Source organism: Xyrauchen texanus, chromosome 28, assembly GCF_025860055.1.
Source record: "Xyrauchen texanus isolate HMW12.3.18 chromosome 28, RBS_HiC_50CHRs, whole genome shotgun sequence".
Classification (NCBI taxonomy): Eukaryota; Metazoa; Chordata; class Actinopteri; order Cypriniformes; family Catostomidae; genus Xyrauchen; species Xyrauchen texanus.
Window position 1 is genome coordinate 29922662 of NC_068303.1, and position 27291 is coordinate 29949952.

A 27291-nucleotide genomic window follows, 5' to 3' on the forward strand; every position below is an offset into this window, starting at 1 on the left:
TATCCCCAAAAGACCTTCAGCCGACGTGCAGGACAGAGAGACTCTGGAATGTTCCTAAAAGAGACTAATTAACATTCAACACACATATGATTCAAAGTATATTTTTATTATGCATAAGAAAATAGAATTGATTATGTGATCATGCATATAGTTAATTCATCACTTTATTAAAGAAGTTAAGCAACAGAATACAGATAGATATTGATATAAAAGGATATATATATATATGTATTGATATATCTGAAGAGCCAAGGGATTTTGACCCTCACCCTTCAGGAAAAAAGAATTTCACTGTATATGTGCAAAGGTATAATGTGTGACAAAAATAAAGGCTGCTTCTATTAAATTAGGTGTGAATTAGTAGCATATCATGGAATAGAGACATCAAAATCTGACATCAGACTAAACTAATCATTATCACTCATGCCAAACATTTGCTCCATTACTTACCCATGATTCCCTACTGGCTAATTGGTTTCCATGGATACCTCCAGACCCTGTGGCCATGTTTGTTTTCTAAGTCTGGAGACATTTTGTGATTTTGAAAATGCAGGTCAATCTTCTTCAACATGGCAATTGATTGTCTTTTTTAGGGCATGACAGATTGTTCTGTTCTGTTTAAATAGGTGTTTATGCTTAGGCACGCACACACACACACACACACACACACACACACACACACACACACACACACACACACACACACACAACAGTCAATGCCTTTCAGAGGACATTAAAGAGATTGAAAGAAAGGAATATAAAAGACAGAAACACACCACAGTTGGTGCAAACACACCAAGCATTAACACATGGTGCATTAGCTTAGTGGCACAAGAGTAACAATTCTACTTTTACAGTTTTGTGCTTAAGGATATCTCATATTCAGTGCCTCCAACAAAATTTCATAAAGTCTTATTAATTAAACATCCAACAGACTGGCGAAGACCTGCACACCCCTACTCTCCTAGTCTCCGAGTCACTCTCTATGACTCTCCATATCCACATAGTTTTGGAAAACAGTGAAATCAAATTTTCAATCATTGGGCTGCACCACCTCCATTTGTAGGATATGGTTGTCTTGTAACTGTTTGAATAACCCAATGTTAACATTGAAGGTCTGCCAGCTGGACCAATTGCATATGATTAAATTACATAAAAGCAGTTGTTTAGCTCGGCACTACCTTAGAAATACATTACCTCACTTAGAGAGTCTGAGAATGGAAATCAGTTATTTTAAACCTTGTTTCACTGCACCTCAATTGGTAATTTTTCACCTGTTCCTTTAATGAGGTAGAATTTGCAGATATGTTTCATATGTAGAAATTAATTCAGCTGGACTGATCTCATTGGTATGTTTTGATTTTGTTGGAGTTATATGTCTTTGTGTATGTTGGCCCATCAACTCACATCTGTGTTTGTGTATGTTGCTAAGCTCCTGCCTCCATCCTCCGCAAGTTACTAACTCATTAAGTCGCTCTGTGTGGTAATGTGACCTCATGAGAACTTGTGTTTATGTGGGTGCTGGGTTTAAGGTACGTTCCTGATGGACCAAATTAAGTCATTCTTTGCGTATGCATTAATAAGATCACGTCAAACCTGATCAATGTGTTATGATCGTTAATTTCATAACAGTTATTCAACTGTGGGTTCTTCTTAAAGTCCCATCAGGGAAATATCTCAATTCACATCCCATTACTGACAGCTGACGGGAATTAAATCCCTCTGTGTGGTTAAATGCGTGGATTTGTTTTTGCTTTAATGGCGCTAACTGCTCATTTTAAATGGATTCTCAGCTGGAAAATGTCAGGGTGCTTAACGTAATTGCATAACATTTTCGATTGCATAATTATGGTTCGGAGGTTCCAAATGTACATTTCCTAGCATGGCTGAAATGCCGTCTATCATTCTGTCATGGCAGCTGTGATGTTGAAACTAAAAGATGATTTCTTACACAACGGAACAATCAAAGTTGAGTTTTCATGTTCGTGCCTTGGAGATTAGCATGATTAATGCTTATCCACTAGAGCAATTCCAACTATCGTTACATATTGTTAAAGGTCATTTTTTTTAAAGGTAAACTTTTTTTTAAATGTCAAAATTCATTTTTACTTTCCCAGTTTATTGTTCATTGACATCTATAAATAAGATTTGTGGGTTTACCTCTCCCAAAACGTATATACAATGAGCCTCCCAGGCAGGGATGGATTACCGACTGGGCCAATGGGGCCAGTGCCCAGGGGCCCTTGACTACCAGAGGGCCCTTGACTGCCAGGGGGTGCCCTGGGCTTTAAGGCTGTGTGATCTAGTTTGGTGATCCCCCCCTGCTTGTAAACCCTTTTGGGCATGAACAAATTCTCATAAAGTGTTGGGGTGTAACCCTGGTGTCCTGGTTAAATTCCCCCATTGGCCCTTATCAATCATGGCCTCCTAATAATCCCCATTCTTCAATTGGCTGAATCACTCTACTGTTTCCTCTCCACCAATAGCTGGTGTGCGGCTGCCATCGCATCATTAAGGTTGATGCTGCAAACTGGTGGTGGTTGAGCAGAGTCCCCTGTTCACTTTGCGAAGCGCTTTGAGTGTAGTGTCAGAATAGTGCTATATAAATGTTATGTTCATTCATTCATCGTTACGCTTACTAGTTATCAGAATATTACATCTTGTGCTAGATCCCCAGCACACCCAGCTGCCGTTCAATCCGGCGATGTTATGGGATGACCCGGTTACTCTGCCCCGCTTTCTGTCCGGTGTGTGTATATGGGCAGGGCTTGACAATAAGGACTGCTCAATGGCCAGGGGCCAGTGTGAGAGAGCTCACACTTGCAGCAACCTGCACATTCCGTGTTCACAGTGCGCAAAATCCCCACAAAATAAAACCCTAACCCTTTTTTACATGTTGGTGAAAAGCTAGGGTGACCATACGCCCTCTTTTTCCTGGACATGTCCTCTTTTTCGGACCTTAAAGCGTCTGGCTGGAATTTCTACATTTGCAAAAATGTCCGGGATTCGGCTTTAGTTGCATTATGATGTGCATCTGGTCTAATACTTCATTGTGTGAGATGTGTGTGAAGCAGAATGTATGACATGTAAAGCTGGCACTTATAGTCAGTTGCTAATAAAGGTGCAAGTGATTAAGAAGCACACATTAGCTCTGTGAAGCATAAAAGTTCAGGTGAATGTTCATCAGGTAAATTAACAGACTACTTTTTGCGACTAGGTAAATTTGTTATCACACTGCTTCATTTTCCATGGCCATTCAAAATAATAGTAATAGTAAATGAAGGTACACTCAAGACATTCAAAAGAATATTGGACATTTTTATTTATTTATATAGATTTATGTTACGCTAATAGAGTCTTTTTCATTGTATTAAAGTTTGCATTCATATTAACGCTGTTTTGAACCCTGTTATTCTCTCATTAATTCGCCTTTAGAGATTTAACTTTGTTAAACCCCAGTTATAAACGTGTCTGGAAATCACGAGATGCTCAATATCCAAAATGTAAGTATATATTTAATTAGGTTAGTTTCAAAACGTAATAATTCGATATTATAATGCTGTTTGATATGAAAAGCAAGATCACTATGGCTATTAGGCTATTATTATCAGAGCTGTTTTGCTGCAGGGTGAAGATGAATATTCAAAACAGTTTACTTCATATAATCCTCATGAAACACCAGTTACATTTCTCATTTCTGGACCATACAGGAGTTTTTGTGCATCAGGCTGTATTGGTCTTTAGGTTGTCTGATTTCATGTTATATACACATTCTTAATTCACAGATCAGGCCAAATATCTCCCTAATGTATATTACAAGTCACAACCAATTTGGTAGCAAGTCTCTTCTCAGGGATTCATGTTTATTACATTCAGCCAATAATCACATCTTTAACTCAGTGATTAAATCTTTGTCCTGTGTGTGAAATACACTACACATGGCCAAAGGTTGCATGACTAAATGGGTGACCAAAAACCCATCATCTGCACAAAAGAACTCTTTGCTTAAAAACACGTGTAAATGGAAGGACGGCTGAGGTTAATATGATGTATTTATGAATTTATATCTGTAAAGCGCTTATATGGGATTACATAAGGCATAAATCATATCTTGCAAATTATTAATAGGATTCAGTTTGGGGGGGGGCATTGTCTTAAAAACATAATATACAGTGAGGAAAATAAGTATTTGAACACCCTGCTATTTTGCAAGTTCTCCCACTTGGAAATCATGGAAGGGTCTGAAATTGTCATCGTAGGTGCATGTCCACTGTGAGAGACATAATCTAAAAAACAAAATCCAGAAATCACAATGTATGATTTTTTAACTATTTATTTGTATGATACAGCTGCAAATAAGTATTTGAACACCTGAGAAAATCAATGTTAATATTTGGTACAGTAGCCTTTGTTTGCAATTACAGAGGTCAAACGTTTCCTGTAGTTTTTCACCAGGTTTGCTCACACTGCAGGAGGGATTTTGGCCCACTCCTCCACACAGATCTTCTCTAGATCAGTCAGGTTTCTGGGCTGTCGCTGAGAAACACAGAGTTTGAGCTCCCTCCAAAGATCCTCTATTGGGTTTAGGTCTGGAGACTGGCTAGGCCACGCCAGAACCTTGATATGCTTCTTACAGAGCCACTCCTTGGTTATCCTGGCTGTGTGCTTCGGGTCATTGTCATGTTGGAAGACCCAGCCTCGACCCATCTTCAATGCTCTAACTGAGGGAAGGAGGTTGTTCCCCAAAATCTCGCAATACATGGCCCCGGTCATCCTCTCCTTAATACAGTGCAGTCAGCCCTGTCCCATGTGCAGAAAAACACCCCCAAAGCATGATGCTACCATCCCCATGCTTCACAGTAGGGATGGTGTTCTTGGGATGGTACTCATCATTCTTCTTCCTCCAAACACGGTTAGTGGAATTATGACCAAAAAGTTCTATTTTGGTCTCATCTGACCACATAACTTTCTCCCATGACTCCTCTGGATCATCCAAATGGTCATTGGCAAACTTAAGACGGGCCTTGACATGTGCTGGTTTAAGCAGAGGAACCTTCCGTGCCATGCATGATTTCAAACCATGACGTCTTAGTGTATTACCAACAGTAACCTTGGAAACGGTGGTCCCAGCTCTTTTCAGGTCATTGACCAGCTCCTCCCGTGTAGTTCTGGGCTGATTTCTCACCTTTCTTAGGATCATTGAGACCCCACGAGGTGAGATCTTGCATGGAGCCCCAGTCCGAGGGAGATTGACAGTCATGTTTAGCTTCTTCCATTTTCTAATGATTGCTCCAACAGTGGACCTTTTTTCACCAAGCTGCTTGGCAATTTCCCGTAGCCCTTTCCAGCCTTGTGGAGGTGTTCAATTTTGTCTCTAGTGTCTTTGGACAGCTCTTTGGTCTTGGCCATGTTAGTAGTTGGATTCTTACTGATTGTATGGGGTGGACAGGTGTCTTTATGCAGCTAATGACCTCAAACAGGTGCATCTAATTTAGGATAATAAATGGAGTGGAGGTGGACATTTTAAAGGCAGACTAACAGGTCTTTGAGGGTCAGAATTCTAGCTGATAGACAGGTGTTCAAATACTTATTTGCAGCTGTATCATACAAATAAATAGTTAAAAAGTCATACATTGTGATTTATGTCTCTCACAGTGGACATGCACCTACGATGACAATTTCAGACCCCTCCATGATTTCCAAGTGGGAGAACTTAAAATAGCAAAACTGGAAAATAGCAGGGTGTTCAAATACTTATTTTCCTCACTGTATGTACAAATTAATTATCTTCGGACCCTTTTTTTTAAATCCATGATGGTAAAAACAGCAATTTATAATTTTTGTGTTGGGGCTAGTGAAAATTTTGGCAGGGCCAGTAGAAGTCTGAAGCACTGGCCCGACTGGGCTAGTAGAAAAAAATCCTTCCCGTTGAGCCCCACTGTGTTAGTACTATTATTTTAAATGCATTACCATTGTTTAGTCAATCAGTGGAAGCGAGTCAGCGAGTTCATCGCGATTGGCAGTTAACTCCAGTGTTTAAATGCAAAATAACCGAGTGAAAAAGTGTGTGTGACAGACAGAGAAGGTTTTGAACTCTTACATTATCAGAAGCCCCAACCACTGCTTTCTAGGGGTCAGTGGCCATAAGAGATCTCCGCCCCATCTGTGGGACTTGGGTGTCCTGAGTCGATTTACTTGGATGTGAAAATCGAAATTTTCAAAACCCACAAGTCAGTGGGTTGCCTGAGCAGGTAATTGACTAATCTCTCTTAAAGAAGTCCTGTATCATTAGGATTGTTTCGGGTTAATCTAATTCTGATGGGCTGCATTTATAAGGGTGGTGTTTAACTAAGCCATGTCCGTGTGTTTAAAAATGGCTATCCGGAGCATAACTTGACACTAAAAAAAGCCAACCTCACTAGTCGACGGATCAAATTGGGATGGACACGAGTACTCGAGGACTTGCACTTTCATTGCACTTTCCTCAGTTGAAAGGTGGAAATTCAGACTCACTGAGTTGAATGGTACGCTTCATGAATCATAGCAACAACAATACAGAGCATTGCAGCTTTTCTCACAAGAGTGAACATTTGGACACATACACACCAGGCTCGTGTGGCAGTGTGCAGGCGAGTGTTTCAAACAACTAGACAGAGCACAGTTAAATGGAACACAATGCAGCATCTTCAAAACTGAACTTCAACTTAACACTCATATTAAAACGCAATGGTTATGGCATATTATGTTATTATTTGAAAATATACTGTTCAGACAGACACAAGAAAAAACTAAATCTGGTGCGCACTTACTAAGATTAATACGGTAACCTAAAGGAAGAACAGACAGACGTGCGTTGTGCACATTCTTTCATTGAGTTGGGCAGCGAATCCTCACATAATGACAAATATGATGCATTATATTTTGATTATGCAATCTTTTGTTCATTTTATAACATGCTATTTTATAACAGCCTATATATTGAATAGACGATACACTGGAACAACAAGATGCAATGCAGCAGCCATAGACGTTTGTCAGAGATGTTTTTATATATACAGTATGAACATTTAATTGCCCCTTGAGTTCTCGACGAGTACTTGAGTAATTAGTCCGAGTGCCCATCACTTCTTTTGGCACTCTGTGAACCGGTTGTGCTCAGTCCATTTATGGCTGACTTGATTGTTTCTGTCCATTTCCTCCTATCACAAACCAGTTGGTCTTCACTTATGTGGTCACTGGAACATTTCCTCGCTTTGTTTTTGTGACTATATATGTTTTTTTTTTTGTTTTTTTTTCAGGAGCTCTCTAGTTGTGGCTGGAATAAAAAGGAGAAGCACAGTTCAGCACCAAACGCTGTGGCCTTCACACGACGATTCAACCAGGTAAAATACAGACACAGCAATATTTTTGCCATTTTTACTGACACAGGCAATAGAAAGAAACAAAAAATATTGGCATGAGAAGGCGGCAATGGTATCATGATTCCATTCAATGCATCTCCCACATAAGCACCACTGCTTTATGTGTCTAAATCACATGCAGTAACTACTGCTACATTGCTCCGACCTTACCTTTGTTGTTGTTACCCCATGAGTAGTGAAAGCCAATCAGACCTCCTTGGAGGGTAGAGGGTTAAAACATATGTTATTGTGCCCAGCGCAAACGCTGTGTATTGCATTGCATTGTCAGTACTGCTGCAAGGGGCTATATAGCAGACATTAGTTTAAACTGTCTTTTCCAGTCACGTTTCTCTTTCAGATCAACTGCTGTCAATGTGAAGCAACAGTTGGAAGAGAAACTTGCTAAACAAATTTGTTAACCTAAAGTAGTTAAACTTTGAACATGTGTAAAACTAGCTACCTGAGATGAACACAACTGTAACTACTAATGTCAGTGACATTTGAAGGTAATCATCAGTAGTGTGTAAAGTACTGAGGTTTGTTACTCCTGCAGTATACAAGAATGCCCAGTTCTAATGTACAACGGAATCACATGCTTTTAAAGCATTGGCAAAGCATTTGCATCTGTGTATGTGTACTTGCATAGAGTACATTTCTGGCTTAAATCACTTAGTTTTATTGGCTTGGATTGCCTAGATTGGAAAATGATGTCACTGTCAGGCTTATGTTCATGGAATTTGGACCCTTCATGTTAACGTAGCGAACCGTGTTGTGTAAACCTGATTGTATGTCAGAATCAATTGATTGGGACATTACATGGCAAGTGGGAAAGAATGAACTAGATCTAATATTATGGATGTAGTGAGAGCAGGTAATGTGGTTATCAGCGGTGAGGTCTGAGCAAGGATCTCAGCAGAGCTGTTGGACACACACTGGGGTAAAGTAACTTTGATTTCATCCATTTTGCCTTTGAAGAAATATGATGCCCCCACTGAGTGTGTATAACTTTTTTGTGCAATCCTTGTTTCGTAATTGGCAGAAGCTGACAGTGTTTAATCAGAAGGAAATGACTGTTGGATACCTGAAGCTTGTCAGCAATGCAGACGTTTTCTGCTCCTTATGACCTATGCACACTCACAAAAACACAGACTCCCCTGACAATATGGCCAGTGCTCTGTAATAACTATGAGGATGTCAGTAAGGAATTTGTGTTCTGTGGAAACTTTTATAAATATGCATCCTCAAAATGGCTCAAACGCCTGTTTGAGAACCCCCACACACACACTCGCCTGCCAGCTCAAATGTACTTTCTGAAGGATGATGCTTGGAAAGGCGAGGAAAAAAAAAAGTTATTGATAGACTTTAACATTAGCTGGATCTAGAAGTGTCATTCTGCACATTTTATTGTCATTAAAATCTGACTCCGCCAGGGAGGGAGTCACCTTGTCCACACCAGCAGCCAACAATACTGTGTGTGTGGGCGGGTTTGGGTGGTTTACAACGACTTTTTTTAGGTTACAAACTGGGGATTACAAGGGTATTATGATATAAATGTTGTTTATGATGACATTTCTAGTGTCGCCATAGTTCAAATTGTTTAAGAAACATACTAAACTATGTTTATTTTGTTTTATTAATTTAAAATGCAGAACATTTTTGTTAGGTTTAGGGGATATAATCTGTAGTTCATACAGTATAAAAATCAATATGTCAATGGAGAGCCCTCATAAGGATAGCCGCGCACCATTGTGTGTGTTATAAGACTAGAGGGGTGTGGCTTTGTGTATCATCAGAAGTTTTGTCATAGATGAGTAATTAGCTGTTCATCAATATTCTTGCCATCATTCAGTTGTCAGCTGGTCATCAGTAGTGTCATATTCCAATAGCTGGTCATCATTAGAGTTGTCTTTGTTTAGTAGTTTGCTGATCATCAGTATTGTTGTCATTGTCCAGTAGTTGGCTGATCATCAGTATTGCCGTTGTCCAGTGGTTGGCTGATCATCAGTATTGTTGTCATTGTCCAGTGGTTGGCTGATCATCAGTATTGTTGTCATTGTCCAGTAGTTGGCTGATCATCAGTATTGATGTCATTGTCCAGTAGTTGGCTGATCATCAGTATTGCCGTTGTCCAGTAGTTGGCTGATCATCAGTATTGTTGTCATTGTCCAGTGGTTGGCTGATCATCAGTATTGTTGTCATTGTCCAGTAGTTGGCTGATCATCAGTATTGTTGTCATTGTCCAGTAGTTGGCTGATCATCAGTATTGTTGTCATTGTCCAGTAGTTGGCTGATCATCAGTATGTTGTCATTGTCCAGTAGTTGGCTGATCATCAATATTGTTGTCATTGTCCAGTGGTTGGCTGATCATCAGTATTGTTGTCATTGTCCAGTAGTTGGCTGATCATCAGTATTGTTGTCATTGTCCAGTGGTTGTCTGATCATCAGTATTGTTGTCATTGTCCAGTAGTTGGCTGATTATCAGAAATGTTGTCATCGTTTAGTAATTAACTGGTCATCAATAGTGTTGTTCTTGTCCAGTAGTTGGCTGATCATCAGTAGTGTTGTCATCATTTAGTAGTTAGCTGATCATCAGTAGTCTAGTCATCGTTCAGTAGTTAACTGTTCATAAGTAGTGTTTTCATTGTTTAGTATTTTGCTGATCATTACTATTGTTGTCATTGTCCAGTAGTTGGCTGATCATCACTATTGTTGTCATTGTCCAGTAGTTGACTGATTATCAGAAATGTTGTCATTGTCCAGTAGTTGGCTCATCATCAGTAGTGTTGTCATCATTTAGTAGTTAGCTGATCATCACTAGTGTTGTCATTGTCCAGTAGTTGGCTGATCATGAGTAACATTGTCAGTAGTTAACTGATCATCAATAGTGTTGTCATCATTCAGTAGTTAGCTGATCATCAGTATTGTTGTCGTAATTTAGTAGTTAGCTGGTCATCAATAGTGTTATCATCATTGAGTAGTTTGCTGATCAATGGTGGTGTTGTCATCGTTCAGTAGTTAGCTGATCATCAGAAGTGGTATCATTGTCCTGTAGTTGGCTGATTATCATCAGTGTTGTCATTGTATATAGTATTTAGCTTATTATCAGTAGTGGTGACAATGTCCAGTAGTAAGCTGATAATCACTAATATTTTCATTTTGTTCATAGTTATATTATCATCAGTAGTTTTCACTTTGTTGCAAATTTAGCTGATTATTAGCAGTTTTGTCATCGTTGCATAGTTATCTGATCATCAGCAAATTTGGCACTGTTCAGTCATTAGATGGTCACCAGTAGATGGCATCATTTATTTGTTAGTTTATCATCTGTAGTTTGTCATCACTCAGTCATTAGTTGATCATCAATTGTTTACATCACGGTTGTTGTCTGATCATCTGTATTTTTCCTCTGTAGTTTAATAAGAACATTATTGGCTGTGCTCTCACTCAATTGCCATGCATATGTCATTGTCTATTGTGTATAAATAAACACGGAGCGTCTGTACGACTATAAACACAAACATATGTGACCCTCTTTCCCTCAATACACATAATTTTCTACTTTTTCTCCCTGCCCAGAAGCCAAAATGTCCCACTTTACTTGTTTTTCTTGACTTCCATGAAATGAGAGCTGAAATAGCCTCAAACAGTGTTTTGGGACAATCTCTTCTCAACTAGAGACTCAGATTTGTACTACAATTGAATGGAATTCTTGTTTATAATGCAGGTGTGTTGTATGGTGTAAATGTGTACCCATGCATGAAATGGAGTGTCTGCAGTACAGTGCAGATTTATCTCTTCAGTACTCATCAGAATTAAATCCTTTCCACTGATAAGAAGTATTCTGGCTTGAAAAAGAGACACTGTGATCCAATCTAACAACAAACACAGGAACACACAGTGGGAAAGACACAAAACAATGACCTCACTATGTGTGTGTGTGTGTGTTACACTAACAGATGGGTGGAAAGAAATGGAGAAAATCTGGAAAAACAAATAGAAAAGTGGAAAGAGGGGTTGAGGTTGGCAACAAGTTTGACAAGGTGGAGCGTTATACAAATGAAGAGTGATATTTCAAAGATCCATGTCTGCAATTATATAACCTATTCTCTTCATTTCTATTTTCCTCTTGTCGTCTCGCCTCACTTCTGCTAGTCTCTTTTCATTCTCGTCTCTTCTCGTCACCATCTCTTCTCCTCTTGCTACTTCAGTAGTGAAGCTACTCTTTTCTACTTTGCTGATGATCACTGCTTGATGATGACATAACTTCTAATGATCAAATAACTACTGAGTGATAACAGCACAGATAATTAGCTTACTCTACTCTCCATTATAGGTACATATCTGTCAAGTGCATGTGACCACACTGGTTGCAGTGTCTTCTCACATGTGGCTAATGTGCATAAAGTATATGTAGATTCGCCAGACAATAATGTTTACATTTTACTGTAGTGGTAAATATGTCCCTGCCAAACCAATCCATTTCCCTCCTACATGTTACGATCAAAGAATTTTGTGCCTTTTTTTTTTTTTGTGCTTTTTATAAGATTACTTTTTTGTGTTTTAACTATTGCTGGTGCGTTATCAGTGCATATGTTGTGTTTTTGTTTCTTGTCTATTAGGTGAGTTTCTGGGTGGTAAGGGAGATTCTTCATGCCCAGACGCTAAAGATCAGAGCAGAAGTGTTAAGTCTCTACATCCGAACAGCAAAGGTACAAACACTCCAAACCGAATGTGTGTGATTTGTACTTGTTAGATTGTCTCTGATCTCCTCCTCCTGTTCCTGCAGAAACTGTGTGACATGAATAATCTACATGCGGGGATGGCGGTGGTGTCTGCATTGCAAAGCGCACCAATCTTCAGACTAACAAAGACTTGGGCTGTGAGTATTTAATTAACTCTTTATTAACATCCTATACACAGTTATAAAACTTCTGAAATACTACTAGTGGTTCCCAAACATTTTAAAGTGTGCCAATACCCCTGATCCACATTTCTTACCTAAATATGATAATCAGCATCATTACATCTTTATAGATGTGTCACTCAGTCACTATTCACTTTCATTGTATGGAGAAAAAAAATAATTCGGGTTTGAAACGACATGAGGGTGAGTAAATGACAACATACTCCGTCTTTGATCAGTTGGCTCATTGTACATATTTATCATTTTGTGCATTGTGTTCTTGTTAGTTTATGCTGCTGCATGCCCAGATTTCTTTGGATCGGTTTTATTTCCATGGTGTGTTTATAAGTTGTGAAATCAAAACTGGGAGGTTGCTGTCATATCCAGTTCTCAAGACAGTCTCTGTCATTAATTGATGAGTGCTTGAATTTACAAACAGAGGGATCACTCCAAAATCTCCAGTGTTCTCTTACGAGAGGTTCTCTCGTATTGCGTAAGCTAGCTTACGCTACGGGAAAGATTCATCTTTTCTGAGATATTGAAGCCAAAAAATTATCCTTAATTTTTGTATCCATTGTCAACGCAGTGCGGCAGCTGCAGACCTTGAGCGGGCTAGCTAGCGAGCTCATAGGTTGCTCTGCGGCAACTGCTGCAGCCTATAGACGAGCTTGGGCTAACTCAAGCATCCAATGAGAGGCGTCCGCGCTCACTGCAACAAAGCCCGCCAAAATGGGCGTGACTAGAGTGCATATAAGCGTAGTTCGTAGGCTGGAACCCTGATTTTCATCTCTTCAGCGAAGCTCTTCACATCTCTGAACTGGAAGCCGCTGCCGCTCGAGGGGCATCAAGCAAGCGTGGACAGCGCCGAAGAAGCCGGCCGTCTTCGCCACCTTCAGCCGTCCTGCGAAGCTACGCCATCCGGCGACGTATCCTTTTTAAAGCAAGCTAGTTCTTATGAACTTCACAAAAGAGTACGAGCGTCTTTTTAAAGATGCCTCGCTCCACTTGCGCCTCATGCCGCGCCCTTCTCAGCACCGGAGACCGCCACGCCATCTGGCGCTCTCTGCCTGGGACTGGGGCATGCAGAGCTCACCTCGCTGAAGGCGGATGCGATCTCTGCGAGGAGCTTCGATGTCGACCCTGCGGCTCGACTCGAGCGCTCAGGACCGAAGCCGCTGCCGCCTTCCATTCAGCCGCGCAGTAAAAAGCGCCGCTCTCAAAGGCTGCCGGAACCAGTGGTAGAAGCGATTGCCTCGCCGAGCCCCTCCTCGAAAGCATCGCCTTCACCCTCCCCGCCCACCCGGACGCGCAGTTGCCGCCGAGCGGCTGCTCTGCTGCCATCTCGGACGAAGAAGCGGAGGATAAGGGCTGTTCCATCATGGCTTCGACAGCGAGGAGTGGTCAGGCTCACACGCCTCCTCCTCGGCCCAGGAATCCAGCAGGACCCGCGCCAGAGTCGAGGGGAACTAACGCCTCCTCACACAGGCCGCCGACCGCCTCGGGCTCGAGTGGTCACCGCCCCTGAGCAGGCTCCCAACAGACTCCACGCCGCGACCTTTGCCCGCCCTCGCGAGATGGCGGTCTAAGCTGGTGCTCCCGTCTAAGGCCTGCAGAACTACTTCCGCCTGTGTTGGCCGCGCCTATACCGCCGCCGGCCAAGCGCATCTGCTCTGCATTCCATGGCCGTCTTACAGACAGAGGCTGTTTCAGATCTGACTAGCCGACTTGGGAGAAGCTGAACGCACTACGCCCGCTCTCTCTGTCCGGTCTCTTCGGTTCCGCGGTGAGTGGCATTGTTGACCGCTCGAGCTCAAGCCATGAATCTCTTTCTGCCTCGTCGCGCTAGCTCCTCTGCAGGCCGCCCACGTGACCAGCCTCCTGCACGAGCCTCTTCACAGCGCCCAGCTCAACAAGCCAGACTTCTCAGCGTCGACAGGGCGGCCGCCTCGATCAGGCTCAGACAGCCGCCGCAGACCGCCGCCTCCTGCGGCCTCGGCCTAAGATTGTACTGAAACCTGAGCAACCGAAGTCCTCCTAGCGTTGTTGAGAAAACGACGGCTCAGTCCCGCCACGGCTGGACCACCGTCAAAGCTTCGCCCCTGTCAGTCCCCTTCTCTCAGGCTACTGCAGTGGTGGATTCAGCAGCCAACAAGCCGGTGATACTACCCGCTTGCTCAGCACTCAAACGCCGCTTTCACGGCGACCCAAAGAAATCTTGTAAAGAGTAAACATGCCTTATGTGTAGAAAATGTGCCCACAATCCAGTGCTCACCCCTACACACAAGCATTACACATCCCGTGTCCCTATCAGAGCACACTCACATAAGCTGTTACGACCGCCGAGTGTTAGAGTTAATAAACGCTCCACGAGCCCGCGCGTGCGCTCCTCCTCTGCCCGCTCTGTCACACGGCCAGCTGTATGTAAGTCCCAGACGCCCCTGTCAGTCCCCTTCTCTCAGGCTACTGCAGTGGTGGATTCAGCAGCCAACAAGCCGGTGATATTACCCGCTTGCCTGCACTCAAACGCCGCTTCCACGGCAACTCAAAATAAAGCCTTATGTGTAGAAAATGTGCCCACAATTCAGTGTTCACCCCTACACACAAGCATTACACGTCCCGTGTCCCTATCAGAGCACACTCACATAAAGCGGTTACGACCGCTCGAGTGTTAGGGTTAATAAACGCACCCACTAATCCGTGCGCGCTCCATTCTCTGGCCGCTCTGTCACACGACCAGCCTTATGTGTAGAAAATGTGCCCACAATCTAGTGTTCACCTCTACACACAAGCATTACACGCCCGTGTCCCCATCAGAGCACACTCAAAAGCGGTTACTGAACCACTCGAGTGTTAGAGTCAATAAATGCGCTCACGAATACGCGCGCGCTCCATTCTCTGCCCGCTCTGTCACACGGCCAGCAAACACTTCTCTGTATGTAAGTCCCGTGCTCGTGGCTATGCTTAGCGATCACTTAACAGACGTGACTCTTTCCCCATTCACCTCAATCGGAAGTCACTCACAGAACAGCTTGTCCATGCTGTCTGCGAGCAGTCCAGCATAAGCACAGTAAGCACGCCACACATTCTGTTCAGCTGCTGTAGCGGCAATCAGAGCGATTTGGCCATTCACCCTCTAACATTACGCTTCAAAGCTGGGAAGATATTCCAGGGATATCCGAATGGGTGTTAAGCACAATAAAACAGGGCTATTTGCTACAGTTCGATCGCCGCCCTCCTTGCTTCAGAGCTGGCTCGAAACTACTTTGAACACGGAAGCAGCGTGCATGCTTCGTTCAGAAATAGCAAACCTTCTGTGCAAAAGGGCCATAGAGAGAGTGCCGCCTCCCCTGAGCTGAGTCGGGGTTTTACAGCCGTTATTTTCTTGTCCCCAAGAAAGACGGCGGCCTCAGACCAATATTAGATCTCAGGGTTTTGAACAAAGCGCTTGCAAAAAGACCGTTCAAAATGCTTACAACCAGCAAACTCCTCACGCATGATGCGCCAGGGGACTGGTTTATTTCTCTCGATCTGAAAAATGCATACTTTCAGATTCAGATAAATCCCGTCACAGGCCATTCTTGAGATTCGCCGACGGCCAGGTTTATCAATACACCGTCCTTCCGCTCGGCCTGTCCTTAGCACCTCGTACTTTCACGAAGCGCATGGACGCTGGCGCTCGCGACCTCTGCGGAGTCAGGGTTTGCGAATTCTGAACTATTTGGACGATCGGCTGATTTTGGCACAATCACATACGGAGCTTCTGTCTCACAGGACAGTTCTCCTCAGTCATCTGAACAGTTTGGGCCTTGCAGTCAATTGGACCAAGAGCTCACTACAGCCCAGTCAGGCAATTTCCTTCCTTGGAATAGAACTAGACTCAGTGGCAATGACGGCTCGCTTATCTACACAGCGCGCCGTGTGCAGCTGACTAGCCGCGTCATTTCAGATGAACAGCCTCACACCTCTGAAGAAATTTCAGAGAGTGCTAGGCTACATGGCCTCAGCCGCAGCAGTACTTCAGCTGGGTTTACTGCACATGCGCCGCTTCAGCATTGGCTAAACACCCGCGTCTCGCCGGGCTTGGGCCACAGGCCGCCAGCCCATCAAGGTGACTCAGACCTGTATTTCAGCTCTGCAGCCCTGGACAGTGGCCGAATGGTATCAGCGGGAGTGACAATGGGAGCTGTATCTCGCCGAAAGTCATCTCGACAGACGCCGCCCAACACGGGTTGGGGCGCGGTCTGCGAGGGCTCTCCGGTTTTCGCCTATGGTCAGTTCAGGAAAAGCTCCTTCACATAAATTGTCTGGAAATGATAGCGGTCGAGTACGCCGCGGCGCTTTCTCCCGGTCATTCAGGGTCACCACGCCCTGGTCCGCTCGGACAACAGATCTGTGGTATCCTACCTAAACCGCCAGGGCGGTGTCAGATCCAGGAACCTCTTCCATCTGACCTAAACGCATACTGAGTTGGTCCCAGTGCCACCTGCGCCGCTGAGGGCGACGCGACGTGCCAGGCCACCTGAACGACGGCCCGACAGACTGTCCAGAGACAATATTCCCCAGGGAATGGTCCCTGCACGCTCAAACAGTCCAGACGTTATGGCACCTATTCGGCAGAGCGGAGATAGACCTCTTTGCGTCCAAAGAGAACTCTCACTGCCCAATATTTTTCTCGAAGCGAGGACGCGCTGGCCCAGGACTGGCCCAGACGCCCGCTTTACGCCTTCCCTCCCGCCTCGCTATTGCCACAGGTAATGCAGAGGATCAGGGAAACGCGCCACTCGGTGCTCCTCATAGCCCCACGCTGGGAGAATCAGACATGGTTCCCGGAGCTTACGCAGCTGTCACTGACAGCGCCGTGGCCCATCCCAGTGAGAGCAGATTTCCTCTCTCAAGCTCGCGGCACAATCTGGCATCCCCACCCAGAGCGCTGGGCGCTGCATGCGGGTGATCAACGACTACCCGTCGCTTTGCCAGAAGGAGTAATAAACACCATCATACACGCTAGAGCCCCTTCCACGAGAAGACTCTATGCGTCAAAATGGTCTGTGTTCTCAAAATGGTGCACCGACCGAGACCTGGACCCGCGGACATGTGGGGTGTCGTCGCTGCTCAGTATTTCTACAAGAGCTGCTGGATAAGGGCAGATCCCCATCCACGCTCAAAGTGTATGTGGCGGCCGCTGCGGCGCTCGCTGAACCCCTGCACGGCCAGTCATGGGGTAAAAACGAGCTGGTCATCCGCTTCCTCAGGGGAGCTAGAAGGATGAACCCCCGCGCTCCCATCGGTTCCTATCTGGGATCTTTCTATAGTTCTCGAAACTATGAAAGCCCCCTTTCGAACCACTTCAATCCGTGGATTTGAAATACCTTTCACTCAAAACCGCTTTTCTGACTGCCCTGTCATCAGTCAAACGTGTGGGAGACCTTCACGCGCTGTCTGTCAGCCATGCGTGTCTTGAGTTTGGACCAAGTGACTCCAAGGTCATTTTAAAGCCTAGACACGGCTATGTTCCCAAGGTGATCGGTACTCCTTTCAGAGCACAGGTCATTTCCTATCGGCGCTGCCAGCACCGATAGCGAACGCGACGCCAATCTCCTTTGCCCTGTCAGAGCACTGAGATTGTATACTGCGCGCTCCGCCGCTTTCAGACGCTCTGAGCAGCTTTTCGTTTGCTCGAGGGCGCACCAAAGGTCTCGCCGCTCGAAACAGACACTATCTAGATGGATAGTGGACGCTATTGCTGCTGCATACGCCGTCAAAAGACCTGCCATGCCCGTTGGGCATTAGGGCTCACTCCACTAGAGGCATGGCATCCTCGTGGGCATGGTCCAGCGGGATTTCCATTCACGACATATGTGTGGCAGCAGGATGGACTTCCCCTCCACCTTTGTCAGATTTTACAATATGGAAGTGCCCGCTCTGCAGGCAAAACTACTAGCGGTTTAATACGCTACAGCTCCCTGGTGAGCTGCACTGATGGGACACATTCCACACAGACCGGCACCGCCGCTCTGTCGCTCCCTTCCCACTATGTGCTTATGTATTACACAATCAATGACCCGCATTCTTGCCGGCCAAATATTATTTCCCCACTCATAAGGGCTCCCCGGTCCCCCTTAATTCCCTGGGGCTCATACAGTGGATGCTTGAGCGCGACGGCGTTGACAATGGGTTCCCGTGAGCGTAAGCTAGCTTACGCAATACGAGAGAACCTCTCGTAAGAGAACGTATCGGTTACCTAACGTAACCTCGGTTCTCTCTAGATGAGGGAACGAGTATTGCGTAGCCGGCCGTGCTTCAGCGCCACCGGCGACTTTTCGCTTCAGTCAATGAAAACCAGGGTTCCAGCCTACGAACTACGCTTATATGCACTCTAGTCACGCCCATTTTGGCGGGCTTTGTTGCAGTGAGCGCGGACGCCTCTCATTGGATGCGAGTTCGCCCAAGCTCGTCTATAGGCTGCAGCAGTTGCCGCAGAGCAACCTATGAGCTCGCTAGCTAGCCCGCTCAAGGTCTGCAGCTGCCGCACTGCGTTGACAATGGATACAAAAATTAAGGATAATTTTTTGGCTTCAATATCTCAGAAAAGATGAATCTTTCCCGTAGTGTAAGCTAGCTTACGCAATACTCGTTCCCTCATCTAGAGAGAACCGAGGTTACGTTAGGTAACCGATACGATTTCTTTACAATACTCAAATATTGATGAAAGGCAAAGAACCCTGTTTGTTTTTTCCTTTCAGTCTTCACTGAAAATAGTCCTTCTTATTTCTTCACCAAACATTTCACCCTCCACATAACACATGCACAACAGTGCTAGTTTGAGTATGAAGTTCCTTTTAATTCATTAAAATATCATAACATTTTGGTGTTTTGGGTGGATGCTCTTTTATAATGATGGAAACTTTTGTCATTAACCCTTCAATCTCACTCCGAGAAAAAAAATCATAATCAAACTTTTAATAACTTGGAGTAATAGTCTTGGAGAACAACAAATAGGTATCATTTTGAAGCTTAGAAGCTGTAATTTACAATGCATGTAGGCATTTTGACCAAAACTGAACAAGTGCTTTGACATTTTCAGACAAATCAGGAGTATTCCATTTTTATCATTTTAATAGTTTTGCATGGTACATATTATTGTAATTGGTAAAAACATCAAACTGATCAAATAACCATGTATTATATGTCTTTGAGAAGCTCTCAAAGAGTAGAATGCACCTTTACTCACAGAACAAAAATATAGTGAGTAATAGCTAAGGACATACCTTTGACAGACATGTTACATGTAAACGGGTGTTGCTTATAATGTCACAAAAAATGAACAGAACATAAAATATACCAAAACTTAGAGGAGGCGATTCAAATTAAAATGAGCCCATACACAACGTAATCGTATGAATAGATCATTAGATAATCCACACATAAGCACATATTACATTATGTGTTGTGTGCACAATCTAGTTAAAAAAAACGTCACCTTGCCGGGATCAGTTGACTTCATCGGAATTGATGTAGTATGTTGTCCAGCTTCATGGTGCGCTAAACCAATCGTATTAGGATTCAGATAGCTGCAATCAGAGGTGGAAGTCTTCCAAATATGGGAAGAGAGGTTCATTAACTGTAATTACATTTGGCCACATGAAGATGTTGCCAAGTACATCACACAGACACAATTGGTTTTCCACTGCACGGTACAACTCGACTCTTGCTTTTTGGGGGTTTTCCACTGTGGATAGTACCTGGTACCTGGTACTTTTTAGTACAACGTCGGTTGTACGAAAAAATAAATTGATGTGCGCAAAACCACGCCATGGTCAATAAGTGCAGACGTTCCACTCATTAGCGATGAGCGAAATGAAAAAGTCTCTCAGGAAGTGTATCAGCTGTTGACCGCACATGGCTACCACTGGACCTACCAACAATGTTGGGAAAAGTAAAAAAAAAACTTAAGTGACTGCAGAACCATTAAGGAAAAGTGGAAGTGGTTCGACCACATGGACACTTTCTAAACCAGCGAGCAATGGGAGGGAGAGTGCCCTGGACCCGTTGATCCACGATGGAGGATGGTATGTTTTGTTACGTTAACTCTATACTCTGCTTGAAAGCTTCGCTTTATTTAGTTGACCAGCTACTGGAAGCTTGCTTCTAAAACAACCAGGCCAATTTAACTGTTACACTTGTGTAAAATCACCATGCAACAACTGCTTTATGCAGCACAATGAGCTTGTAGCGAAAAGCTAGCGGTCATGTTATTGTTTTGGTCAGTTTGTGTCATGTTAAAGATGATGTCACGGCAGTAGAGGCAGCACAGCTATGACGATTAGCCTATAATCCCACCCACGTTGAGGTGGCACTAAACTGCAATGGAAATGCAAGCTCAGAAAAGTAATGTGAGTAGAGCTGAGGCGAGTCGAACCATAATGTGCAGTGGAAAAGTGCCAAATGATGGCTCAAATGGCACAGAATGAGATCTCATTACTCATGGCTGCATGCTTTGGGGAGAGCGCACACCTTTATTTATTGTTGTATTTGCATTTGTGTAATTATGTACAATTATTGTGTTTTATTTGTTTGGAGAGGCTTTTGGACACTTGGAGATGTTTTTGAACACTAGGACAAATTATATTTGTAAAGCTATAACGTTTGTCGTATCAACACAACATTTTACTCGGTTACAGTTGACATGATTGTGAACAAACAAAAGCAGTTTTTTGGTTAAAGTTTTCTTTAAAATGATACCAAACAATTGACCCTCTTTGTTTTAAGCCTTTAATTTTGGGCTTGCCACTGAAACAGGAAATCTTTAAAAAACAACTTCAGAGGTTAAAAGGGTCATCATGAGAAATCCATTCTCTTTAATCTTTTCAGATAAAAAGCTTGATGTATTATGGCAACATATAGTAACTTCATACACCATGTAATGAAATTAAGCTGCTAAAAAGAGGTCTGAATGCAGATTTGTGACATCATTGAGATAAATGCATCAGCACATGAGCACTCATGTTTACATGCCATTGAGCATGTTTACATGCTCGTTCTTATACTGATTATGCTTAAGATGACAATGTGTGTGGTCACAGAAACACAATAAAACGCATTCTTTTTTAAAATTGTTTTATCACTCTTATTTTTATTGTTTTAGACAGGTCAAATACAAGCATGGTGATCTCAATTTTGAGTATGGTTACAAAATGCAAAAATAAAATAAAAAAAGAACAATTAAACATAAGACAGCAACCAGATATCATGATATAGAAAAAAATATATAGAGAAAAAAAAAAAACCTTCAGATTACACAGTTTCTAATGCTATTCTATATGCTATCCATTTGCGCCATTTTTCTTTATAATCAGCTTCTTTCAGTCTTAGAATGAAGGTCATTCTTTCCATGGTGAATATTTCCTGCACAATGTCCGTCCACTGAGTATGGCTGGGTGGCTCAGGTTTGAACCAACTTCTTGTTATCGCTTTCCTCCCTGCCGACAATAATATCTTAACCAGATATCGATCATCTTTCTTTACAGAATAAAGGCCATAAACGGCTTAGGCCGGTCAACATTTTTTAGGCGGGTAGATTTTTGTCAATTTTTCGCTGATTTCACATGCCATGTAAACACCTTATCTGGTGATCTCACAAAAACTGTGAAAAACATGATTATTTCAAATGCTATGTAAACAAGGATTTCTTGCCTTTTCAGATTTTTTTTAAATAAGCTGATTTTAGAGAGTAATCGGCATATTGTTGTGAAGGTAAACAGGCTCAATAACACTTTTTGGGTGAAACTTGAATACTATTATTCCTAAACACCAGAATAAATCAAGATAAGGGGATAATTTTTGAAAGTTGGCTGTGTGTAGCACATGCGGCTCTGCTTATCCTGCTGAGTGGCTGAAGTTTATTTATATAAAGATTCCTCATTATTGCAGTCTGATCTTACTGTTTGTGCAGTGCACTTCATTTTTGCATTTAGCTTTGCAGAGAGGCTATCTCTACATTTTAAGTGAACTCAAAATTTTTTTTTTATATAAAAACGTATGATATTGGAAAATAAATTATAATATGCTATTCTTATGGGTCAAAAATGGTTCAGTTTCTCAGAAGACCAGTAGCCTGTACTAATACTAAAGCTAATGCTGAGGCTTCCCAAACACTGTCTAGTCTGTTTATTCTATAAAATGGAGAGACTATCAATAAAATGGACACCTGTTCTACAGTGGTTTTTCTATTACTTCAGAGCGTGTCTGCTCACAAATCAATCTGTATATGAGCATCTGTGCTGTACATTCATCTACATCCTGCAGGGTTTACTTGTGAAATCCTATTAGCGGTTTCATTGCAAATGGTCACGCCTTAAAATATTGTTTTGTAAGCATATTGAAGATGTTAATTTTAATGTAGAGGAATCTGGAAATCTGTGTGTGTGTCTATGTATGTATGTATGTATGTGTATATATATATATATATATGAGAACTGGCAGCACATTGGACATTTTGTCAAAGCTTAACACAAACATAGTTTTAGAAAAATATTTCAGTTCTGCAAGTCCATACAATGCAAGTGAATGGTGGTCACAACTTTGAAGGTCCATAAATCACATAAAGGCAGTATAAAAGTAATCCATATGACTCCATTAGTTAAATCCATATCTTAAGAAGAGAATTGATTGGTGTGGGTGAGTAGATCAATATTTAAGTCCTTTATTACTATAAATCTCCACTTTCACTTTTGCATTCTTATGTTTTTGGTGATTCGCATTGTTTGTGCTTATTGCTACCTACTGGGCAGGGAGGTTTATAGTAAAAAACGATTTAAATATTGATCTGTTTCTCAGCCACACCTATTATATTGCTTCAAAATAGAACCACTGGAGTCATATGGATTACTTTTATGCTGCCTTTAATTGCCTTTTGGAGCTTCAGTGTTCTGGCCTTTTACTTGCGTTGTGTTGACCTACAGAGCTGAGATATTCTCCTTAAAATGTCTGTTATATACACATCTGAGTTGGCATGACAGTGAGTAAATGATAAGAGTATTTTCATATTTGGGTGAACTATCCCTTTAAGCTGTATTAACAGCACTTGTGACATTCTATCGTGATTTATTTATCTGCATAGCATAGCACTGTTTACACGGAGCAAACTCCACCCGCAGGAATTAAACAGATAACACATAACTAGATATTCAGTTGCCCCCCAGAAAAGTAATCCCATCATCAAAATGACAATTTAGACCGCTTTACAGCACAAATAACACAACATTTTGTACTGAAGAAATTATATAGCCGAAGTGCTTTTATCAGAAATATGAGCTGTAAACTACTTTTGAACCCCCCAGAATGCCTTGCTTCAGATGCTATTTTTGTTTGTTTTTACAAATTGAAGGGCAAGTCGAAGTGATTTTCTGTGGTAGACAACAAGCCACAGATACTGCCGACAGAGTTTAAATGGTATTGAACAAGAACATCCTTTTAAAATGTATAGTGTTGAATCAAAAAAGGAGTTGTGATAGACTGGTAAAAACTGCTTTTGTAAGAAATCTCTCTTTTTCTCTGCCCCTTAGCTTTTGAATCGGAAGGACAAGGCCACGTTTGAGAAATTGGATTATCTGATGTCTAAAGAAGACAACTATAAACGCTTGAGAGATTACATCAGCAGCCAGAGCATGACATCCTGCATCCCGTATTTGGGTATTTTTTTCCTTGCTCTCTCACAAACACGCAAACCCTTGTGGGGATGTCCCTTTCACATCTGCTGTTCTTTAAGGGTTTATGAAATGCCCTTTTATTATTATTATTATTATCCTTTTTTGCATTAAAACATTCATAATTTAGTAATATATGATCATTGTCCACACTGTCTCTGGCCCACTGTCTGAAACTCTCTGAATATATTAAACTGTTCATCTCAAGCACAACTGTTAACACTCACAGCCTGTCTACACTGGACATGAAAGTCACGTCAAAAGCAATCCATTATTATCAATGATGCTCTCTACATTAGAAGTATCTGTTGCAGAATAAACAGATGCCCTGTTCCATTTTGCACTGCACACACTGGTGCTACTACTGCCAACAACACGTGCACGTGCCGTGGGCTTTGAGACTGGGCATCAAAGATTTTAATGCACATTATTAAACGCTGTGCTCAAAACACATACAGTACAGGTGAGTGTAATTTTGGGGAAATGTTATTGACGTAAATTAGGGAGGCACTGATCCAGTACCTGAATCTATATCGGCTCCGATACTGAAGCTTTTAGACGGATAGGGTATCGGTCAGACAAGCCCAGTCCAAATCCGATACTATGTGTTAGTCATTGTTTGTTAATTTCAAGCTCCAAAAATGACATAAAAGAACCATAAAAACACCATTAAAGTAGTTCATATGACTCGTGCATTTTATTCAAAGCCACTTGAAGACATGCGATAGCTCTGTGAATCACAAAAGGCTGTGTTTAATAAGTAAATATATAAAAAGCATGCGCAGCTCCAGTGCGTTAGTGAATGGCGCTGCTCTGTTTGCACACACACATGCTCACACACTCCCGGCTATTTTTAGCCTTCAAGCGTTGCGCAACATTTGAGTGCTAGTCGCGAACAACATCTCTGATGTAGATGCTCAATAGTTCGGTTCACTTATAATATGCATTTAGACCAGTGCCAGAGATATATTTTACTGGAATTTGAATAAGAAGTGAATTAAACTTCTGTGAACTTGCTTACAAACAGACACTTACAGGACTTCCTGGAGAGTTCAGAATGTCAAAATAAAAGCGTGAGGGTTCAAAAGTTAAAGGTGCATGATTGAAATATATTACTGTTGTATTTAAAATTCTAAAAGTCAATAATAATAATAATAATAATAATAATAATAATAATAATAATAATAATGTATCATTTATTATTATTTGTATACAAATTATAACAATATTTAAATAGGTTCCACAAAAATAACTGTGTGAGAAGAATTAGCTGATATTTTACTACTAAATTAAACAAAAAAAGAGATCGGAATCTTTTAAAGTCCAGATACAAGTTGAATGTTTTTTGCAAAAAAACAAACAAAACATAAAACTGGCTTCTTTTTTACTGAACACTTGGACTGGAATTATTGTTCATTTTGCTGCAACATTATCTAGTACACTAGTTAGCAATAAAGTTTTTATTAATAGTTTGTACATTTATATTGAAATAATGTGTAGTTTTGTGTTTCTTTACATATAATTAGCATCACTCAGTGAGGTATAGATATTCTAAACTGATTATGAACAAAACAACACCGCTATCGGATCGGTATTGACCGATACTGAGATTTCAGATACCGGATCGGAAGAGAAAAAGGGGTATCGGTGCATCCCTAACGTAAATTGTTGCCTCAGATCCCACCAGTCAATGGAAAGAATTGTCACAGTGGTGAACTTCATTACCAAATAGTTTTAAATTCAGGACAGTAATATTGCTCATATCACACAAATTAAAGATCATATATAAAGTCATATATTGAGCCGAGCATGTTTATCTACATTAAATCATACAATGAACCATAGTGCGAGAAGGACTTGTTTTGACCTACAACATAAAGAAAAAAAATTAAAGATTGCCTGTTACTAGTTTCAATATCATAGGCCTAACACGTCACTCTTCCCACAGTTCAGAACCACTGGAATAGACAGCAACAATTAATTAATCTGACCACCAAAGACAGTCTTATCATGAACGCACAAGGCAAATGTAACATAAACAGAGCAGTCTACATCTCTTAATATTTATTTTTAAACAGACACTGCACCCTAACATTAGAACTATAAAACAGACATATCACAGGAAGTATATGATTTCCAGATCTCCACTTCATAGCCTCAGACTAACCAGAAACAATGACCTAGTATCTATGATAAATCACACAGATTTTTAACAAATATATTAACTTACCCATACTTGAACACAAAATCCATGCGTCTCTCTTTGCAAATGAACATCTCTGTCATTTTGTTGTAAAAGTCGCCTGCTTGTTGAAGTTTCGATAGCCTCTTTTTCTCGATTTTTAATTGAAATTATGTTTGCCCAATCCACAGGGGCCTGGGTAGCTCAGCGAGTATTGACGCTGACTACCACCCCTGGAGTTGCGAGTTCGAATCCAGCGTGTGCTGAGTGACTTACAGAGTGACAGCCAGGTCTCCTAAGCAACCAAATTGGCCCGGTTGCTAGGGAGGGTAGAGTCACCTGGGGTAACCTCCTCGTGGTTGTGATTTACTGGCTTTCGCTCTCAATGGGGCGCATGGTAAGATGGGCTTGGATCGTGGAGAGAAGCATAAGCCTCCACATGTGGAGTCTCCACGGTGTCATGCACGAGGAGCCACATGATAAGATGCACGGATTGACTCTCAGCCTCAAGCCGTTGAGTCGTGTGTGTAACAGGATGTTTACACCATAAACTATCAAACAGTGATGACATTTCAAATATTCATGAATGGAACTGTTTACTTACCGTTTTGCATTAGGTCCATGTTTTTAACTGCCCCTTCCTTCAATAATATTTTGCAAAGCTTGAATCGTTTTATGACTGGTTCACAAGCAAATCACATTGTTATGAGCCGGAAAAAAAACATGCAAACCATGCTCAAATACATTGAAGACACATCCACATCCAGACACATCATCCTGCATTGGAGTGCACATCGTCCATCCAGCACACGTTTTCATACACCAACAATTCAAAATAATACAGATGGGTGAAAGAATGCGTCCATGATGCGTTTGTGCTTAAAACAGCAAGAGGCAGCAGCTGCATAACAGAGAATAGCTTCTCTTCTTTAGAATTGTAATATTTAAAAGTGGCCTGAGATATGTATCAAGCTATCCAAGACGTCTCTCTGTGGATGTTTAAATGCAGAATAATTAAAAACATACATATGGGACCCCTTTGGTGTTCAGGAATAGTGAGGCCACAGCAGGCCTTGTTTGTCCTTCTCTCTCAATTTATGA

At 42.0% G+C, this 27291-nt stretch overlaps 1 protein-coding gene across 3 annotated transcripts in view; it reads left to right on the forward strand.

The window, feature by feature from the left end:
• Positions 1 to 27291, forward strand: part of LOC127621600 (ras-specific guanine nucleotide-releasing factor RalGPS2-like) — a 171547-nt gene that overhangs the window by 71780 nt on the left and 72476 nt on the right. For all 3 annotated transcript variants that reach the window (XM_052095266.1, XM_052095268.1, XM_052095267.1), the window contains 4 exons: positions 7299 to 7382; positions 12020 to 12109; positions 12187 to 12279; positions 23868 to 23994. In XM_052095266.1, coding sequence (XP_051951226.1) covers positions 7299 to 7382; positions 12020 to 12109; positions 12187 to 12279; positions 23868 to 23994 — 394 coding nt within the window. The remainder of the gene's footprint in view (positions 1 to 7298; positions 7383 to 12019; positions 12110 to 12186; positions 12280 to 23867; positions 23995 to 27291) is intronic.